The following is a 14,754-nucleotide window of genomic DNA, read 5'->3' as shown; positions in this document are numbered from 1 at the left end:
AGGGCGGGATACAAATTCTCTTCTTAATAAGAGGTGTGATATCCATTAGCTCACTGCCTGTTATGATAACAAAGTTTTAAAGCAATAAAAATAAAGATAAAAAGACAGTAGGAGCATAATTTATTTCCCCACAGAGGTGTGTCTGAATAAGATGTTTTTGGACCTGTGGGGGGAAATCCTGCTCTAACGGCCACCCTGGCTCAAGCTTTTCTTCCAGCTTCCCTTGGTTTGCCAAAGGTCAGAAGTGGAGCCACAGCAGTCCATGTTTTACTGACCTTCCCTACAACCCTGGTTGCATTATTCAATGTGTTCATCAATTGCCTTGAAGCTCATTCTGGGAATTCTGTTTGGTGGATGGGGTGGTAGCATCTCGATACCATTAGAATAGGGGTCTCCAAACTTGGCAACTTTAAGACTTGTGGACTTTAACTCTCAGAATTCCTCAGCTGGCAAGGTGATTCTGAGAGTTAAAGTCCACAAAGATGTCGAGTTTGGAGACCCCTGCACTAGAAGGAGGGGGCAAGATTTTTACTCTCATTTCTGCCATTGTCGGGGTGCACCAGTTGTCGTTGCCACATGTCTAGGTATGGCATGGCCTCTCTAATATTCCACATTCGGTTTTTCATTCCAGAGGCTTTGTCAGCTGTGGGAAACACATTTTGGGAGGGATTCAAGAAAGTGGGTTTAGCCCTGAGGTTACTCGCTCCCAAACGGTGTAGTAGAATATCTGCTATTTGTTTTGAGGTGATGTGCTTCCTCCCGGGTTTCATGGCCTGCCCTTCATCTATCCCTAAATTTCTGAAGCAGCTTTCTTTCCCTGTGCCAAAGGGTCTATCTATGCCAGGGGTTTCAAACTTGATTTCATTGAGGGCCGGATAAGCATTGAGTTTGACACTCCTGATCTATGCAGATAATTTCCGTTTTTCTTTTGAAAAACAGCTTGTTTGATACCTACAAGGAAGAGGGCTACTCTCTGCTAGGGCCCTGATTTTGGAATGCCCCCCTGCATTCTATTATTTTGGCATCATTGAAATCTTTCTTTTAAAGGTGTTATAATACAAATGAGGTATTCCATTTTTGCATTTAAGTGTGCATTTTTAATCCTTGTCAAAGCAGCCTCCCCTTTGGTTTCATAGGGTAGTTTGCATCTTGTGCTGAATGCTGCTGTTTTCTCATGGCCCGGGCTGCCTTGTCTTTGCGTTCTGCCTGGGGTTTGCTGCTGATGTTGTGAGCTGCTGATGCTGTGACATCAGTGGGGTAGAAGGGGGGTACGCTTTCAAACTGGTGAGGGGGTGCTTGTTAAGCAGCAAAATGGATACCTTAAACCAGGGGTGTTAAACTTGATTTCATTGAGGGCCGTATCAGGGTTGTGTTTGATCTTGGGGAGCCGGGGTGGGTGGGTGTGGCCAGTTTGACGTCACTAGTGTTGGGGGCATCTGTGGTGGCCAAGTGCTCTGCTAGCAAAAATGGGCTCCCAACAGTGGTGGGTTGTTACCAGTTCGCCCTGGTTCAGGTGAGCTGGTAGCGGCAATGGTGAGGTGAGAGCGAATCAGTTCGCTCTGATCGTCAGCTGGGCCCTCCCGCCTGTGCTATACTTACCTATATTTGTTCATTTTTTAGCCCAGCTGATAGGTGCAGCAGAGCGGATCTGAAATGCTGTTCTGAAATGCAATGCGCTTGCGCGGAGTGCAAGTTTGGCGTGCGTGTGAGCGAAGCGAGCAAAGAAACAAAATGGTAGTAACACCCGTTGAAACCTACCACTGGCTCCCAAGCTCCGTTTCCTATTGTGACAGCCTCCTGTAACTCTCTGCCAACAAAAATGGAGCTTGGGAGGGCCCTGTGTGCCCTGAGCTCTGTTTCTGCTGGCAGAGGCACCGCGGGCCGGTCCTTTCGCTGTTTCCAGGGCGACCCCGCGGGCCAGATTTAAGCAGTTTCACACTTCTGCCTTAAACCCTGTTAAAATAGGAGAATATGCTTAATTTGTCAAGAGGGGCTCTGCAAAGTTTACGGCACCAATTCATATCCCCAAACTGCCTAGAGTCACCCCAAAAAACAATATGGAATAAACAAATAAATATCATTAATAAATAATGAAAACATATTGAAGAAGCATCTAAAATATTCCCCCCTGCCCATTCCGGGGGAGTGTTGGAGCTACTAGTGCAGTGCTGAGCATTCCCCTCCCCCCCTTCATACCATTTCCAAATCTCTTGAAGTGTATAGCTTTGAAAAGGACCTATTTGAGGGACCATTTTTCCCCAGTCACATCTACTGTACCTGACCCACCAGAGCAGGGAGGCAGAGAATGTCTCCTCTCCTAAGGAGGTCCATCTAGTGGGACAATGAAGAAGGGCCTTCCCTGGGGTGGCTCTCTCCCTGGGGAATACCAGCTCTGCGTAGGTCAGAGTGGCCTTGATATTCTTTTGAAAACCCCTGAAGATGTGGTCTCGCCCTATGGACCCCAGGGGGATACGGAGCCCATGAAGTCATTTGTTGAATTGTTGTCACAAATGGAGGGGGGTGGGGGCTTATTCAGTTTTGTATTGGGGTCTTTATTTCTGTAAGCTGCCCAGAGTCACCATGAGTGAGTTGGTCAGCCATTTAAATTTTCTTAATAAATAATAATGGACTGAAAAACCACCAGAGGTGTTGCCAGATGGGTTTCTTTAAAGTGCCTCCCTTGAATGAAGGCCAGCAGATTTTTCTCCCATGTCCTGGACACAATCAGGCTGTAAAGGCCAGAGTGAGTCACTTGTGCTTTTTTCGCCTTCTGCTCCCTTGTTTGTTTTCCTTTAAATATAGACTGCAGATTACGCTGCTGTCGGAAAACACGGAGTAGCTGGCAGGAGGACTGTCTAAAGTCTGGCAGAGGAGCAGCACACGTCCCCTGAACCCAGTGTCCTTTGGCCCCAGTTCATGGTAACACCTTATCCCGGGGAGGCTGGTGCAGCGTGGCATTCCAGCTGAGCTCTGCCCTTGACACCTGTCCGGGTCAGGAAGACCCCCCAAGTTTCTCAGCCTTCCTCCGGGCCCTGATTGGCGCAGCAGGGGGGTGGGGCCAGGGTTTGCAAACAGCCCCTTGGAGACAGGGCCCAAAGGGCAGCGGGTTTGCAGGACCAGAGAGTGCAAGAGCCGTTGCCCCATGGGAGATCATGGCTCCAAAAAAAGATCAATGGAAAAGGCCAGAGCGTGAACCTCCTGTACAGAGGGAAGCCTTCTTTCAGGCCAGCTGTCTAGGGAGAGAGGGGGGGGGGAATGTAACCCCTGACCCTCTGTCCAGAGGATAGGCTGCAGTATTGGTGTGACTCAAAGGGCTGCTACAAAGACTATGGAATTTGAGCCCTTGGGAACACTGGAATGTTCAGTACTATTATTAAATAGGGAAATGCGTTTTAATGCGAAGACCTCCCGTAAATCAGCATTTCTGTGGGAATGATAAGTTTTTTGTATATATGCTATAACTTGGGTTAAATCTGATCTGAAGGCCATGAGGGGCTAACCATTTTCCACAAATCAGCTTTTTTCTTGCTAGCTGTGTCCAGAGGCCTCCTGGGCTGAGAATACATAAAGATCTCTCTTGGATGATTAAGTGGTTCTGAGTGTTGTATATCATGGTAAATCAGTACTTCAGAGAATGAGAGTTTGGGTATGACCTATGTACTCCATCATTTGCATTGGTTCATGTGTCCCTCACATGTAGATTCAAGGGTCAGTTTGGTGTGGCAGTTTAAGGCTCCAGGCTAGAAACTGAGAGCCACAAAGGCTTTTGGCACAAAACCAGCTGGGAGACTTTGGGTCCCTCGTGCTCTCTTAGCCTTGGGAAGAAGCAATGGCAAAGGACTTCCAAAAATCTCCCCAAGAAAACTGTATAGACTTGTCCAGGCAGCTGCCAGGAATCAATAATGTCTTCCCAAAACAAACCAAAATGTTCATTCAGATGTTATGAAAATGATTCCTCTTTTTTTTTAACTCTGGAAGTTAGAGACGGTAGCTTAAATGTTTTAGTTTATTTAATTCCATAAGGTGTATGGATTTCTTGGATTAATTAAAGATGTTGTGCATCTTTATTCCCGTTCCATCTTTATATCAGTATAATTGGTACCCCTTATGCACTGGAGGGTTTGGGGGTCCAAGTGTGAAATTCCTTTCCTTGCAGGTTAAAGACCCTGGGTGGAACGAATACTGCAGATCACTTAATAGGATATCCTGAAAAATCAATATTTATGATTAAAATGCTTTTTTGCCATCCAGATGTAAACCTGTAGCCTTGACTGCTCTAGAATCCCTTCTACTATGACCACATTAATCTTATAATAGCTGTTAGAAATTGTTGTTAAATGCCAGTAAGTTGTATACTCAAAAGTATAGGGAGGCATGAAAGAAAGGAAGGGTTGGAGTGTCTGATCTATGAATGTCACTAGATCATTTTGGTATTATCAAATCATTTTTCTTTGGATTAAAAATTACATTTAACACAAGACAAATTATTATTTTCTATATTATTGGACCGTGGTAGGTCATTTGGGAATAAAATTGATGAGGTCAGTTCATTGGAACGTGGTGCTCAATAACATGATACAATATGCTCATGTGCCATGTTTTTGGAAATTATCTCACACAGTTTCGGATGCATCTTTTTTTTTTTAGGGATTAAATTGTTTTGAATAAACTGATGGGAGACAATTGCTGTTGTTTTCTTTTATGAGATAAACATATGGATCCTCTCCACCAGTATAAGACTGGAAGGATGCCTTTCCCTATCAGAGATCTGAAGAAATCTCTTTATTTTCACAAGGAATTTATGAAGTTCCATTTGGAGAACTGTGCAATATGTTTAGGATTTTAATTTCCTGCATTTTCTCATTATTAATTAAATATTACATTACATACTCTTACATGATTATATGCATAACATTAGATTTGTTTAGTTTATAAGAGGGACATGCTTTTGTTGTCTTTATTTATTTTCCCTTTTATCAGCAATATATTTTGAAATTCCGCTTTTATCATTTATAATAGTTTTCATGAATGAATATGAATCATGTTGGGCCTTTCTAACCACTAGATATTATAAAGGGCTGTTTGTAATTTGCTCTGTTTGATATTAGTTGGTATATCTCTTTTGTTATCATCGTTGTCATTACTTGTTAGATGTTTGTAGGGCAGGCAAATAGGTTCTAAATGTGCAAGCAACGGAATTCCAATTTGGGAAGCCTGAAAAGGCTTCATGAGCAGCTAAGTGGCGCTGAGGTCTGTTGGTGAGCATCGGGTGGATTGCACATGAGAAAAAGATTAGCTTCTCAGAAACTTGGAAACCAGGGGTTGGTTGTTGGGAGAATTGGAAGCACAAATGCTGTATACACTGTGTGGAGCTTCTGGAAGAATGATGGGATATAAATTTAATAAATAAATAGAAAACTTCAGGATGCTTCCAAAATAAATTGAATCTAGATGCTGTTGGGAAATTAGGGGCACGCAATCCTTGCTCTTTTTTTTATTGTTGTGATGAAGAGTTTTGGGACCAGAAGTAGATGGGGAAGGTGGTTGCTGAAGGAAATGGGGTATTGGCATGGGCATATTCCCACACATTTGTTGGGAAGAGGGAGAGCAGGGAACACTTATTAAGGGAAAATTATTGAGTGAAGACAAGGTTCCCAAGTGAAAAAACTCTCATTGGGATGAGATAAAATACATTTGGCCCTCGCCACAAGTTCTTTCTACTCTCCTTCCCTTGCTCGAATATTCATTGCCCAAAGGAGAATGTGCTGCTTTGCAAGCTCCAGGTCTGGTTTCATGCCTCAAGTGCTTGCGCTCTAATCTACTAAGGGTCTACTTCCATCAGGTGAAACTTACGCTGTGCAATTCTCAGGAGACGAATCTGACATTCTACCACTTTTAGCACTAATTCTAGCCAGGTCTGAACATGCTAAGGCTTGTGGCTTGCAAGTGGGCACCCTGTTGAAGCAGCTCTTCCCTGTGGTGGCACCTGTCTTGTGGAATGATTTGCCCAAGGCAAGTATGTTTTGACAGATATACGGTACTTGACAGATGGCATCTAGCCTTACACCTCCAGCAAAGAAGAGTCCACCAAGACACTGAACGCCTGCGACTGTAGGTGGTTTTTCCTTTCGTCCACCTGAAGTCTGCTTCCTTATCACTTGTCCTGACTTCTCTTGACTCCTAACGTTTCTCTCGTCTCTTCTCTAAGCTAAACATATCTATGTCCCCAACTGTTCCTTAAACAGTGTTGCAGTATTCCTTCATCATCTAGGTTGCTCTCTTTTGGGCACTCCATATGTTGTCAACCAGCTCCCTAAAATGTGATGTGCAGGCCTGGCACAATCCTTCACGTGTGATTGGACCAGTTCAGAATTGAAAGGAAGGAGAGCTTGTCTTGAGCTTGACAATTAAGATGGTGACCATAATTGCATTTCCTTTTTTTCCCCAACTTAATCCCACTTTGAGATCATGTTCAGCTTGTGATCCATCAAGACAATTATATATATTTTGATGTTCTACTACCCAGTGTAATCATCCCAGCTCATGTCCTTAATTTTTCTTACTCAAAAATGGAACTTTTTTTAAAAAAAAATTGATTTATATGCCGCCCTTCTCCGAAGACTCAGGGTGGCTTACAGTGCGTTAAGCAATAGCCTTCATCCTTTTGTATATTTATACAAAGTCAGCTTATTGCCCCCACAAACTGGGTCTTCAATTTACCTACCTTAGAAAGGATGGAAGGCTGAGTCAACCTTGAGCCTGATGAGATTCGAACTTACAGTAATTGCAGGCAGCTGGTATTAATCACAATGCTATCAGTCTGCTGAGCCACCAGGCCCTACCAGGCACAACTTTGTTTTTGTCCCTAACAATTTTGCTGACTTTTGCCCATTGTATCAGATTCCTCCTGAATTTTGATACTGTCCCTTAAGCAGCTTGCTATCTTTCTTATTCATATGCCATCCACAATTTGACATTCATATTTTCAATCAAGTTTTTTGTAAATACATTGAACAGCATAAGGCCGAAATGGGGAATCTCATCTGGCAACTTAACGTGGCATGATTGAGATGCGATATTTGTTCAGCCAACTCTGTGACCCGCTAATGGCAGCGTCATCCAGCCCACATGTTGCTTGGTTGAATGCTTTTCAAGGAAAAAAGGCATGCTGTGTCCATCCTGGTCTCATGGTCAGTTTTATTTCAGACGTTGTTTTTATATTACTGTTGTAAATTGCTTCATGGTTCACATAAATGTCTAGTAGTCTTTTAATTTGTGTGTGTGTGCGTGCATGTGTGTGCACATACATGTGTGCATTAAGTCATTTAAAGTTAAATGGATTTTATCTCAAGTAAGCAGATGTGGAATTGTAACCACAGCCCTAGAGGACAAAAAGTACAATGTGTGAAAAAGTGGGGTAGATTATTCTGCACATTTAAATTGGGAATACTAAACATTCAGTTATTTACTTTAGCCGTTAGTTTACACATTTGGCTTATTTTACACTTTCAGTTACAAAACAGCAGGTGCAAGAAGGCTTGCAACAAAGGAAAAGAAAACATTATTACTGTGGAATCCATTTAAATGCAATAAATGCTTAGGGGACAGACAAAGCGATACAAATTTCATGTCTCTTTAGACACCCTTCTAAAATGGCCCTTCTAGGACAGAGTCCTCCTCGTCCTCCCAGGACTTTCTCCGCAGATCAGGATAAACGCTTGGTAGCAGCATTGCCCAAGTGCAAGTTCATATTAACTGTCAGTGGGTGCGCCTATGCCTTAAATGTCTTGCTGAGGAGAAGGTGTGGATGGAAGATCTGGAGGTCTTGTTCCCGTCAGTAATGCTTAGGAGTCACAAAGGCCATGAGAGAATTCCTTGGAAAGGAGGAGGGGCTCCTCCTCTTCTCCCCCTCCCCTCCCGTCCGTGACTTATAAAGTAGTTGGGAAGATCAGGAGCGGTGTTTATTCCGGTAGAAAAGCAAACGCCAGAAGACCTGGGGGCAGGTGAAGTCCCTGGGCCTTGGATTGGATTGTCCCATCTTCTCACCTGGGAAAAGTGCTTGGCTTCTCTGGAGATCCATCAATAGGGTACTTAACTCTGTGGGAAGGTAGACTGCCTTCATTCCCCCGTCTCTCAGTAAGACAGTGGATGTCACGGCTAACCTGAACCTGCTTTTCTTTGAGAATAAAGTCTTGTTTAGATGCCCTGCATTTCACCTGTTTCCTAGCCATCCTTTAGCTCAGGGTCTTTCCAAAATGGTTTACAGCAGTGGTGCTCAATCTATGGTCTGCGGACCCCTGGGAGCCCGCGATGTCATCACAGGGGGTCTGCGAAGGCTTTGAAGAAATATTATTATTTAGATGTTGAGTCTTGGGGGTCTGCGTCCATGGAAGGTTTTTAAAGGGAATTCATGGTAAAGAAAAGCTTGAGAACTGCTGTCTTACAGCATCCAAGCAAAAGAGTCGATGCGATTTGGCAGCGTCTGCTCAAGGGGGCTTTTCGTGCCTAACATTTTCAAATGCTGTTTTTCTGACCTCCATTAATATTTTTCTCTGTTCAGGAAGTTGATCTGCTGTTTCAACCTTTTGTGGGAGTTAATTGGTTTATAAATCAGTGCTGGCTTTTGTCTGCAGTCTCAGAGTCTCCCCGCCTGAAGCGTCTCAGCCAGTTGCAAAGGGAGGCTTCTCCCGTGACCCACCCAGCCCCCTCTTCAGACACTGCCGCTTGCTGCTTTTGGTACATGCTGCCGGCAGTGGCCGGCGGGCTCTGGAGCTGGCAGGAAGCCTGGGGGAAGTGAGCAAGCCTCGTCATGCGGCCGGTGGCTCCTCCTGCCCCATTGCCTGCTGCGCCTCTCTTAAAGAAGCCCGGCTCCTGCTCTGGTATTCGTTGAAAAGCCACCTCTCCATCTCGGATGGTGGGGCGTCCTTAAGAGGGAACCATTGAAATCTGAGCCAGCTTTTCTACTCCACTGAGCTGCTTTCTTTAAAAAAAAGGCTGCTGAGGCTGCACTTCATCAGAACGGGGGATCCCAGGAGGGACCTTCATTTCTGAGGCCTCTCTAGGTCTCCCACATGCCTCTTCTTCTTCTTCTTCTTCTTCATCCTCATGATGAGTCAAGGGTATGGCAAAATTACTCTCCTGCTGACTTACTTTTTCTCTCAATTGTAAATGCAAATGTTACCTCAGAGGGTTTGAATAGGGAAGCGGATGATTCCAGGTACATTAGGCAATGTTATGGTTCCGGTTACAGGGTGATCAGAGTTTATATCTGCCTTGAAAAGTATACGATGAAACAAGGCTCTTTTAACGGTGATCCAGTGTGTCTCCTCAGCCTGGACCAGCCTTACCTGCCTGGCCTTGATCAAGGCATTGGTGAGGAGAGGTTGATCTCAAGCCAAAATAACCCAGTAGAATGCCTGTGCGGGTAACAGTAACAGAGTTGGAAGGGACCTTGGAGGTCATCTAGTCCAACCAGGCTGGGATTGGCAAAGATCTCTCTTTCCATCCCCCCCCCCCAAAGTTGATAAATTTACATTCTTGTTGAGGACTGCTTAGTAGGCATCAAAGCAAGGGCTTTCTCCCTTCGGGCACAGGGAGCTGTTTCTATGGAAGGAGGCATCCGTGTTCTGGTTTTGAAACTGAGTAACTGGGAGAGTTTGGAAGGAGAACACGGCCATCCTAATTCTTCCCCATTTTTAAATTATGGAAGCAGAGTGTACAATGCATATAAAAGATGGGCATAGCTTCAGTTGCACCATCCTGGCTACCATCTTGCCTTTTTTGAGCACCCCATGCAGACACCCCTGAAACTAGGGAGTAACTTTTCAGGGGTTGCTGTGATGACATTGAAACCTGAAATGGCATTTGTTTGGGCCGGCCTCTTGGGCAGCTCCTCAGGGAAATGCTTCCTTCCCAGGGTGAGCATACGAGCCTTGCTCAGCCCCTGTTCCCTGGTCAGGATGAGGGGCTATTTTTTATTTTATTTTATTTCATTTCATTTCATTTCATTTCATTTCATTATTTCATTTCATTTCATTTCATTTATTTTATTTTATTTTATTTTATTTTATTATTATTTTTCTTTTCTTTTCTTTTTTTTTTATTATTATTTTTATTTTTATTTAATTTTTTATTGTTTTCTGATGAGCCATTGCAAAATACTAAAGAAAAGTGGTTGAAAAATGTCTCCTTTCATTGATTCTTTCAGGGCATGAAATTTTCTTCCCTTGTGAGGAAGGAAAGGGCTGCTTCTTGAAAATGGCGTGAGCCGAGCAGCAGCCAGTCAGAGGCAGGCTTTCCATCTCTATTGTTCGGCAGGGGTTAGCAGCGTGCAAAAGTTTGTGGGAAAGAAAGAGCGGTCCCAAGAGGTAGCGAGGAGGATTTAAAGAGAAAGAGCCAGTTGTGAAAGGAAAGTGGTAAAGAGACAAAAAGTATTCTGCCTCATGAGAGAGACTCTGCTTTTATACAGCACCAAGAAATGCCCTGCCGGTACAAAAGCGGCACTGAATTCCTTCCCGAGGTGCCAAGTTTATTTGATCATTTCTTTGTTTCAGTAGGAAGGGGAGCCTTTAATTCTGAAGCCTTCTTCCATCCGCTCTCTGGGCCTGGGTGACATAACGTGGCCCACAAGGCACCCAGTGTGTCTTAGGCCTGAACGGGTGCAGATTTGCCTGAGTTAGGATTAACCAACCAAGACTCTGCAAACCGAATCTGAAAAGAAGCCCATAATTCTTGGAGAATAATTCTCCGTATAATCTACCTATAAGAACTCTTCACGCAGATCTCTTACGTGGATAATTAAAATCTGTTTAGCTAATTGATTATCCTGATTTATCAACCCCGTAATCAAATGCTAATGATCAGAAAGTAGGAAAATCCTCTTGGGTGCCTAAAGTAAAGTGTGATCAGTTTGTTTGAGAAGTACAGAAATAGGGCTCGGAGAATCAGAGTTTCTTGCACAACGTTAAAATAAGTTTAAAAGACACAGGATGTAATAATGAGCCTGGGCAGCAGAGGGATTTCTCTCCGTCTCCTCTCAGACTCCAATTCTGGAATCAGGTCTACCCTCAGAAGGAAAGACAAAAATAAATTTGGTGAACTCTCGCTTCTAGGCGTCAGGTTCATGAGGTTCAACCTGATATTGCGGCATCTGATTGCTAAGTCCCTGAGACCTTGGAGTTCCTATGGAGCCATTCAGCTGGTAATATTATAGTTTTATTAGGCTGAATATAAGGTGAAGTGGGGAAATTGCCAGAAGTAATTTGAATGACAGGAAGAATGTGGACTCCTCATTAACGGTGGAGAACAAAACAACAATCAAAATGAAATGTGTTCGGTTAGTATCTAGGTGCAAGCAGCTGCTCAAGTGGAGGATCTGAGTATCATTTAAGCTGGGAGTGGAACGGAACAGACTGATCCCATCATGGGATGCAGTCGGTAGGATCCAGTGGAGAAAAGCAGAACCTGGGCGCCTCAGTTGCCACCCTGAAACATAAACTAGCCAGTCCTAGTTTAGATTGTTTGGTTGTATGAACTCTGTGCTTTATTTGAAGTTGAGTCTGAAAGCTCAAAAATAAATTGAATAAACTCTATTTAATTAACCACAAGTAAGCACATTGTGCAACCACAACCAATGAAGTCTCAGGAGAATAAGGTAAAGGTTTCTTCCCCTGTTCATTTGTTTCTGACTCTAGGGCACAATCTCCATTTCTTAGCTGAGGAAGCCAGAAGACACATCCGTGGTCATATCGCCAGCATGACTAATATATGCCAAGGCGCACAGAATGCTGTTACCTTCCCACCAAAGTGGTACCTATTTAGCTACTCGCATTTACATGCTGTCGAACTGCTAGGTAGGCAGGAGCTGGGGCAAGAACGAGAGCTCACTCCGTCACGCAGTACTTGGGTGTCAAATTGACACGCCCAGGATATTAACCGCTGAGCTTTTGTGCCTTTGATCAGGAGGAAAAAACGGTAGTTATCTCTTTCCTGTTCTGGAAGAAAGGCAAAGTAATAACGTTTACCCCATCCAGAGGCAATTCAGGAGCCAGTTTGGCCTAGTGGTTAAGGTACCAGGCTAGAGAGCGGGAGATCATGCGTTCTAGTTCCGCTTTAGCCATGAATGTCAACTGGGTGACTTTGGGCCAGTCACTCCTCTTAGGCCAATCCACCTCACAGGGTTATTGTAGGGAAAATAGGAAGAGGAAGAAAGTGTGTTGGATATGTTCACTGCTTTGAGTCATTTGTAAAAATAATAAGGACAGGATACAAATAAATAAATAAATTCTCACATGATTAAAATGTGAACCAGGGGATGACGAGACCTGAATATATATATTTAAATACCATCTTATCTGTCCTGGAGGGGGAAAAAGCTCAAATCCCCAATGCCAACAAAACCCCAAATTTACCCTTGCTTGTTCTGAATTTGTAAATGTAAAGCAAAAGAAAACATGGTCAAGGACCTCATAACTAATAACAAAATACATATGTAAATAGGACTTTGTTACTGTGTATATTCTTTTTCCTAAAAAAAAAAAAAGGTTTCTCAATGCCCAGCCATTTCTTGGTGGGGCTGCTGTCCATTTTACATAAGGATACTGATAGAAGCAGGAGATTTTCTGAAATTTAGGTTTGGATCTGGAAGAAATATTTTAGAATAGATACAGGCAGTCCTTGACTTAGAGCCATTCGTTTAGTGACTGTTTGATGTTACAATGGCGCTGAAATAAGCGACTTGTGACCATTTTTCATATTTACGAATGCTGCAGCATCCCTATGGCCTTGTGATCAAAATCCAGATGCTTGGCATGCGTTTAGTATGGCTGCAACATCCCGGGATCACGTGATCCCTTTTGCAACCTTCTGACAAGCAAAGTCAATAGGGAAACCATATTCAGTTAAGAACCATCTTACTAACTTAACAGCTGCAGTGACTCCCTTGACAATTGTAGCAAGAAAGGTTATAAAATGGGGCAAAACTCACTGAACAACTGTCTCACTTAGCAACAGAAATTTTGGGCCCACTTGTGGCCGTAAGTCGAGGACTACCTGTATCTGCCCAGTTGACTTGGTTGAAGGAGGAAGGGCTTGTTCTCTGGCCTGTTTTTTCTCTCCGGGCTTCCTCCCTTCCTCCCTTCCTGAAACAGACATCTCCTTCCTTGAATGCTGCTGGCAATATTTGGCGACCAGAAACCAACTCGCTACTTTCCTCACCCAGACTCCGCCTTGGCTCTTTGGAGAGTGACGGAGGTCCCTTATCATCAGGCTTCTGGTGTGGTTTCTGGTCCCCTGTTTGGCACCAGCTCAGATACCTGGCATGACTTCGGCAGTCTTTGGGAGATGATGGTCCTGTCTATAAACCTTTTGAGTTGTTGCCTGCACTGCTCGGTTATCAATTCTGGTTCATTCTGTTGCTAGAAAATGTTTGCGGAGAGGATGATTCTCTGGGCCAGGCCCAGGGCCAGGTGGGCTTCCCAGTGCCCCTCCTGCTGCCTGCCTGGCGTGAGAATGCCCCCTCTCTCCCTGGCCTCCAGCCGGCTTTGGCTGGACAAGGAGAGATTCTTTGGCCCTAAGAATGCTGCATGCGTTGCCGGGTCTTGCACGCCTGCCCAGAACCATCCAGGCTGTCATTACTGCAGTGCAGAGTTGAGGCGAGAAGCGTCTCCCCCTCCTCCCGGCCAGCCTCACTCGCCTTCAGCCCGGCTTTGGGGAGAGATGCCTGCGGCTGGCTGGCCGAGCTCCTGACCGTGGGGCTTCGGTCTCCCACCGCTGCTCCAGACTCTTCCAAGAAGCAGCCCGGCTCCATGGCAGCCCCCGGCTGAAGCGGGGCCTCTGCACGTGTATGGGGGAGAGGAGCCTTTGCTTTGTCTCTGCAGAAGGATGTGATACGGTGCCTGTTTGTTTGCACTAGCTGAGACCATCCTAAGAGCGAGAGGCAGGGCCAGTCGGAGGACATACCTGCAGGAGAAGTTGGGAGCCGTGACTGCGCCTCCTCCTTGCCTCCTCCTCCTTTCCCGCTGCCGGAGCCAGGGGGGGAAAGAAGCAAGAGAGAGAGAGAGAGAGAGGAACTGAGTCTCAGCCTGACAGCCCAGGATGTGTCAGTCAAGCGCCCTGCAGGGACCAGAGCTGCACTCAGGGAAATGGTGAGATGCTGCAAAGCTTTACCTAACCCTCCTCCCTCTTGCTGCAACCTCCACAAAGTTAAAATCCATGTCCGGAGGCTGCGCTCAGAAAACGGTGGCGGTGGCGGCGGCGGCGGTGCTGGGGAGCAGCACCCACAGCTGGAAAGCCCGGTCCCAGCTGGGAGCACCCCAAATAGGAAAGCCCGTTTCAGGTACTGTCTGGCGTCTCTGGCTTTGCGAGGAGGAGGAGGGAGGGAGAGGAAACTGGCAGGTGTCCACCAAGCCTTTGTTTGGCCTAACTGCGGTGACAAACCTCTGGATTCACTTGATTGGCACAGGAAGGAGGGGCATCGCAGGTCTGTCAGGCCCTTTGGGGGGGTGGGACAAGAGATGCTGGGCCTCACCTGGGGATCAAGGGGGATCTTTGGAAAAGGAGGCCCTGCCTGGAGGGCCTGGGTCCTTTTTCAGGCAGCTCTTAAGCCGGCACTCGGCAGGGATTGGCTGGGATTGTCTGCAGTGAAAGGGGAAGACGGAGCCAGGAAGCGAGCGTGATGCCCTGCCTCTCAGCTCTTGCCATTGTCTCCTGCCAGGCTAGCTTTGGGGGAGGGGGGGTAAGGAGTGGGGGGGGGAG

At 45.4% G+C, this 14,754-nt stretch overlaps 1 protein-coding gene across 3 annotated transcripts in view; it reads left to right on the top strand.

Moving 5' to 3' along the window:
* The window catches only part of PISD (phosphatidylserine decarboxylase), a 63,762-nt gene that overhangs the window by 25,393 nt on the left and 23,615 nt on the right, over window positions 1-14,754 (top strand). The window contains exon 1 of one of the 3 annotated variants that reach the window (XM_034438504.2): window positions 13,913-14,144. The exons of 1 other annotated variant lie outside the window; for it this stretch is intronic. In XM_034438504.2, the coding sequence (XP_034294395.1) occupies window positions 14,095-14,144 (50 nt within the window). In that variant the 5' untranslated portion in view covers window positions 13,913-14,094. Of the gene's footprint in view, window positions 1-13,912; window positions 14,336-14,754 lie in introns of those variants that run through there. One more of the 3 variants, XM_034438502.3, reaches the window with a different exon arrangement.

The sequence above is a fragment of the Pantherophis guttatus genome, chromosome 17 (genome assembly GCF_059756535.1).
Source record: "Pantherophis guttatus breed Tessera chromosome 17, ASM5975653v1, whole genome shotgun sequence".
NCBI classification, from domain to species: Eukaryota; Metazoa; Chordata; class Lepidosauria; order Squamata; family Colubridae; genus Pantherophis; species Pantherophis guttatus.
The sequence above is the reverse complement of the archived record's forward strand: the minus strand, read 5'-3'. Positions and strand labels throughout refer to the sequence as shown.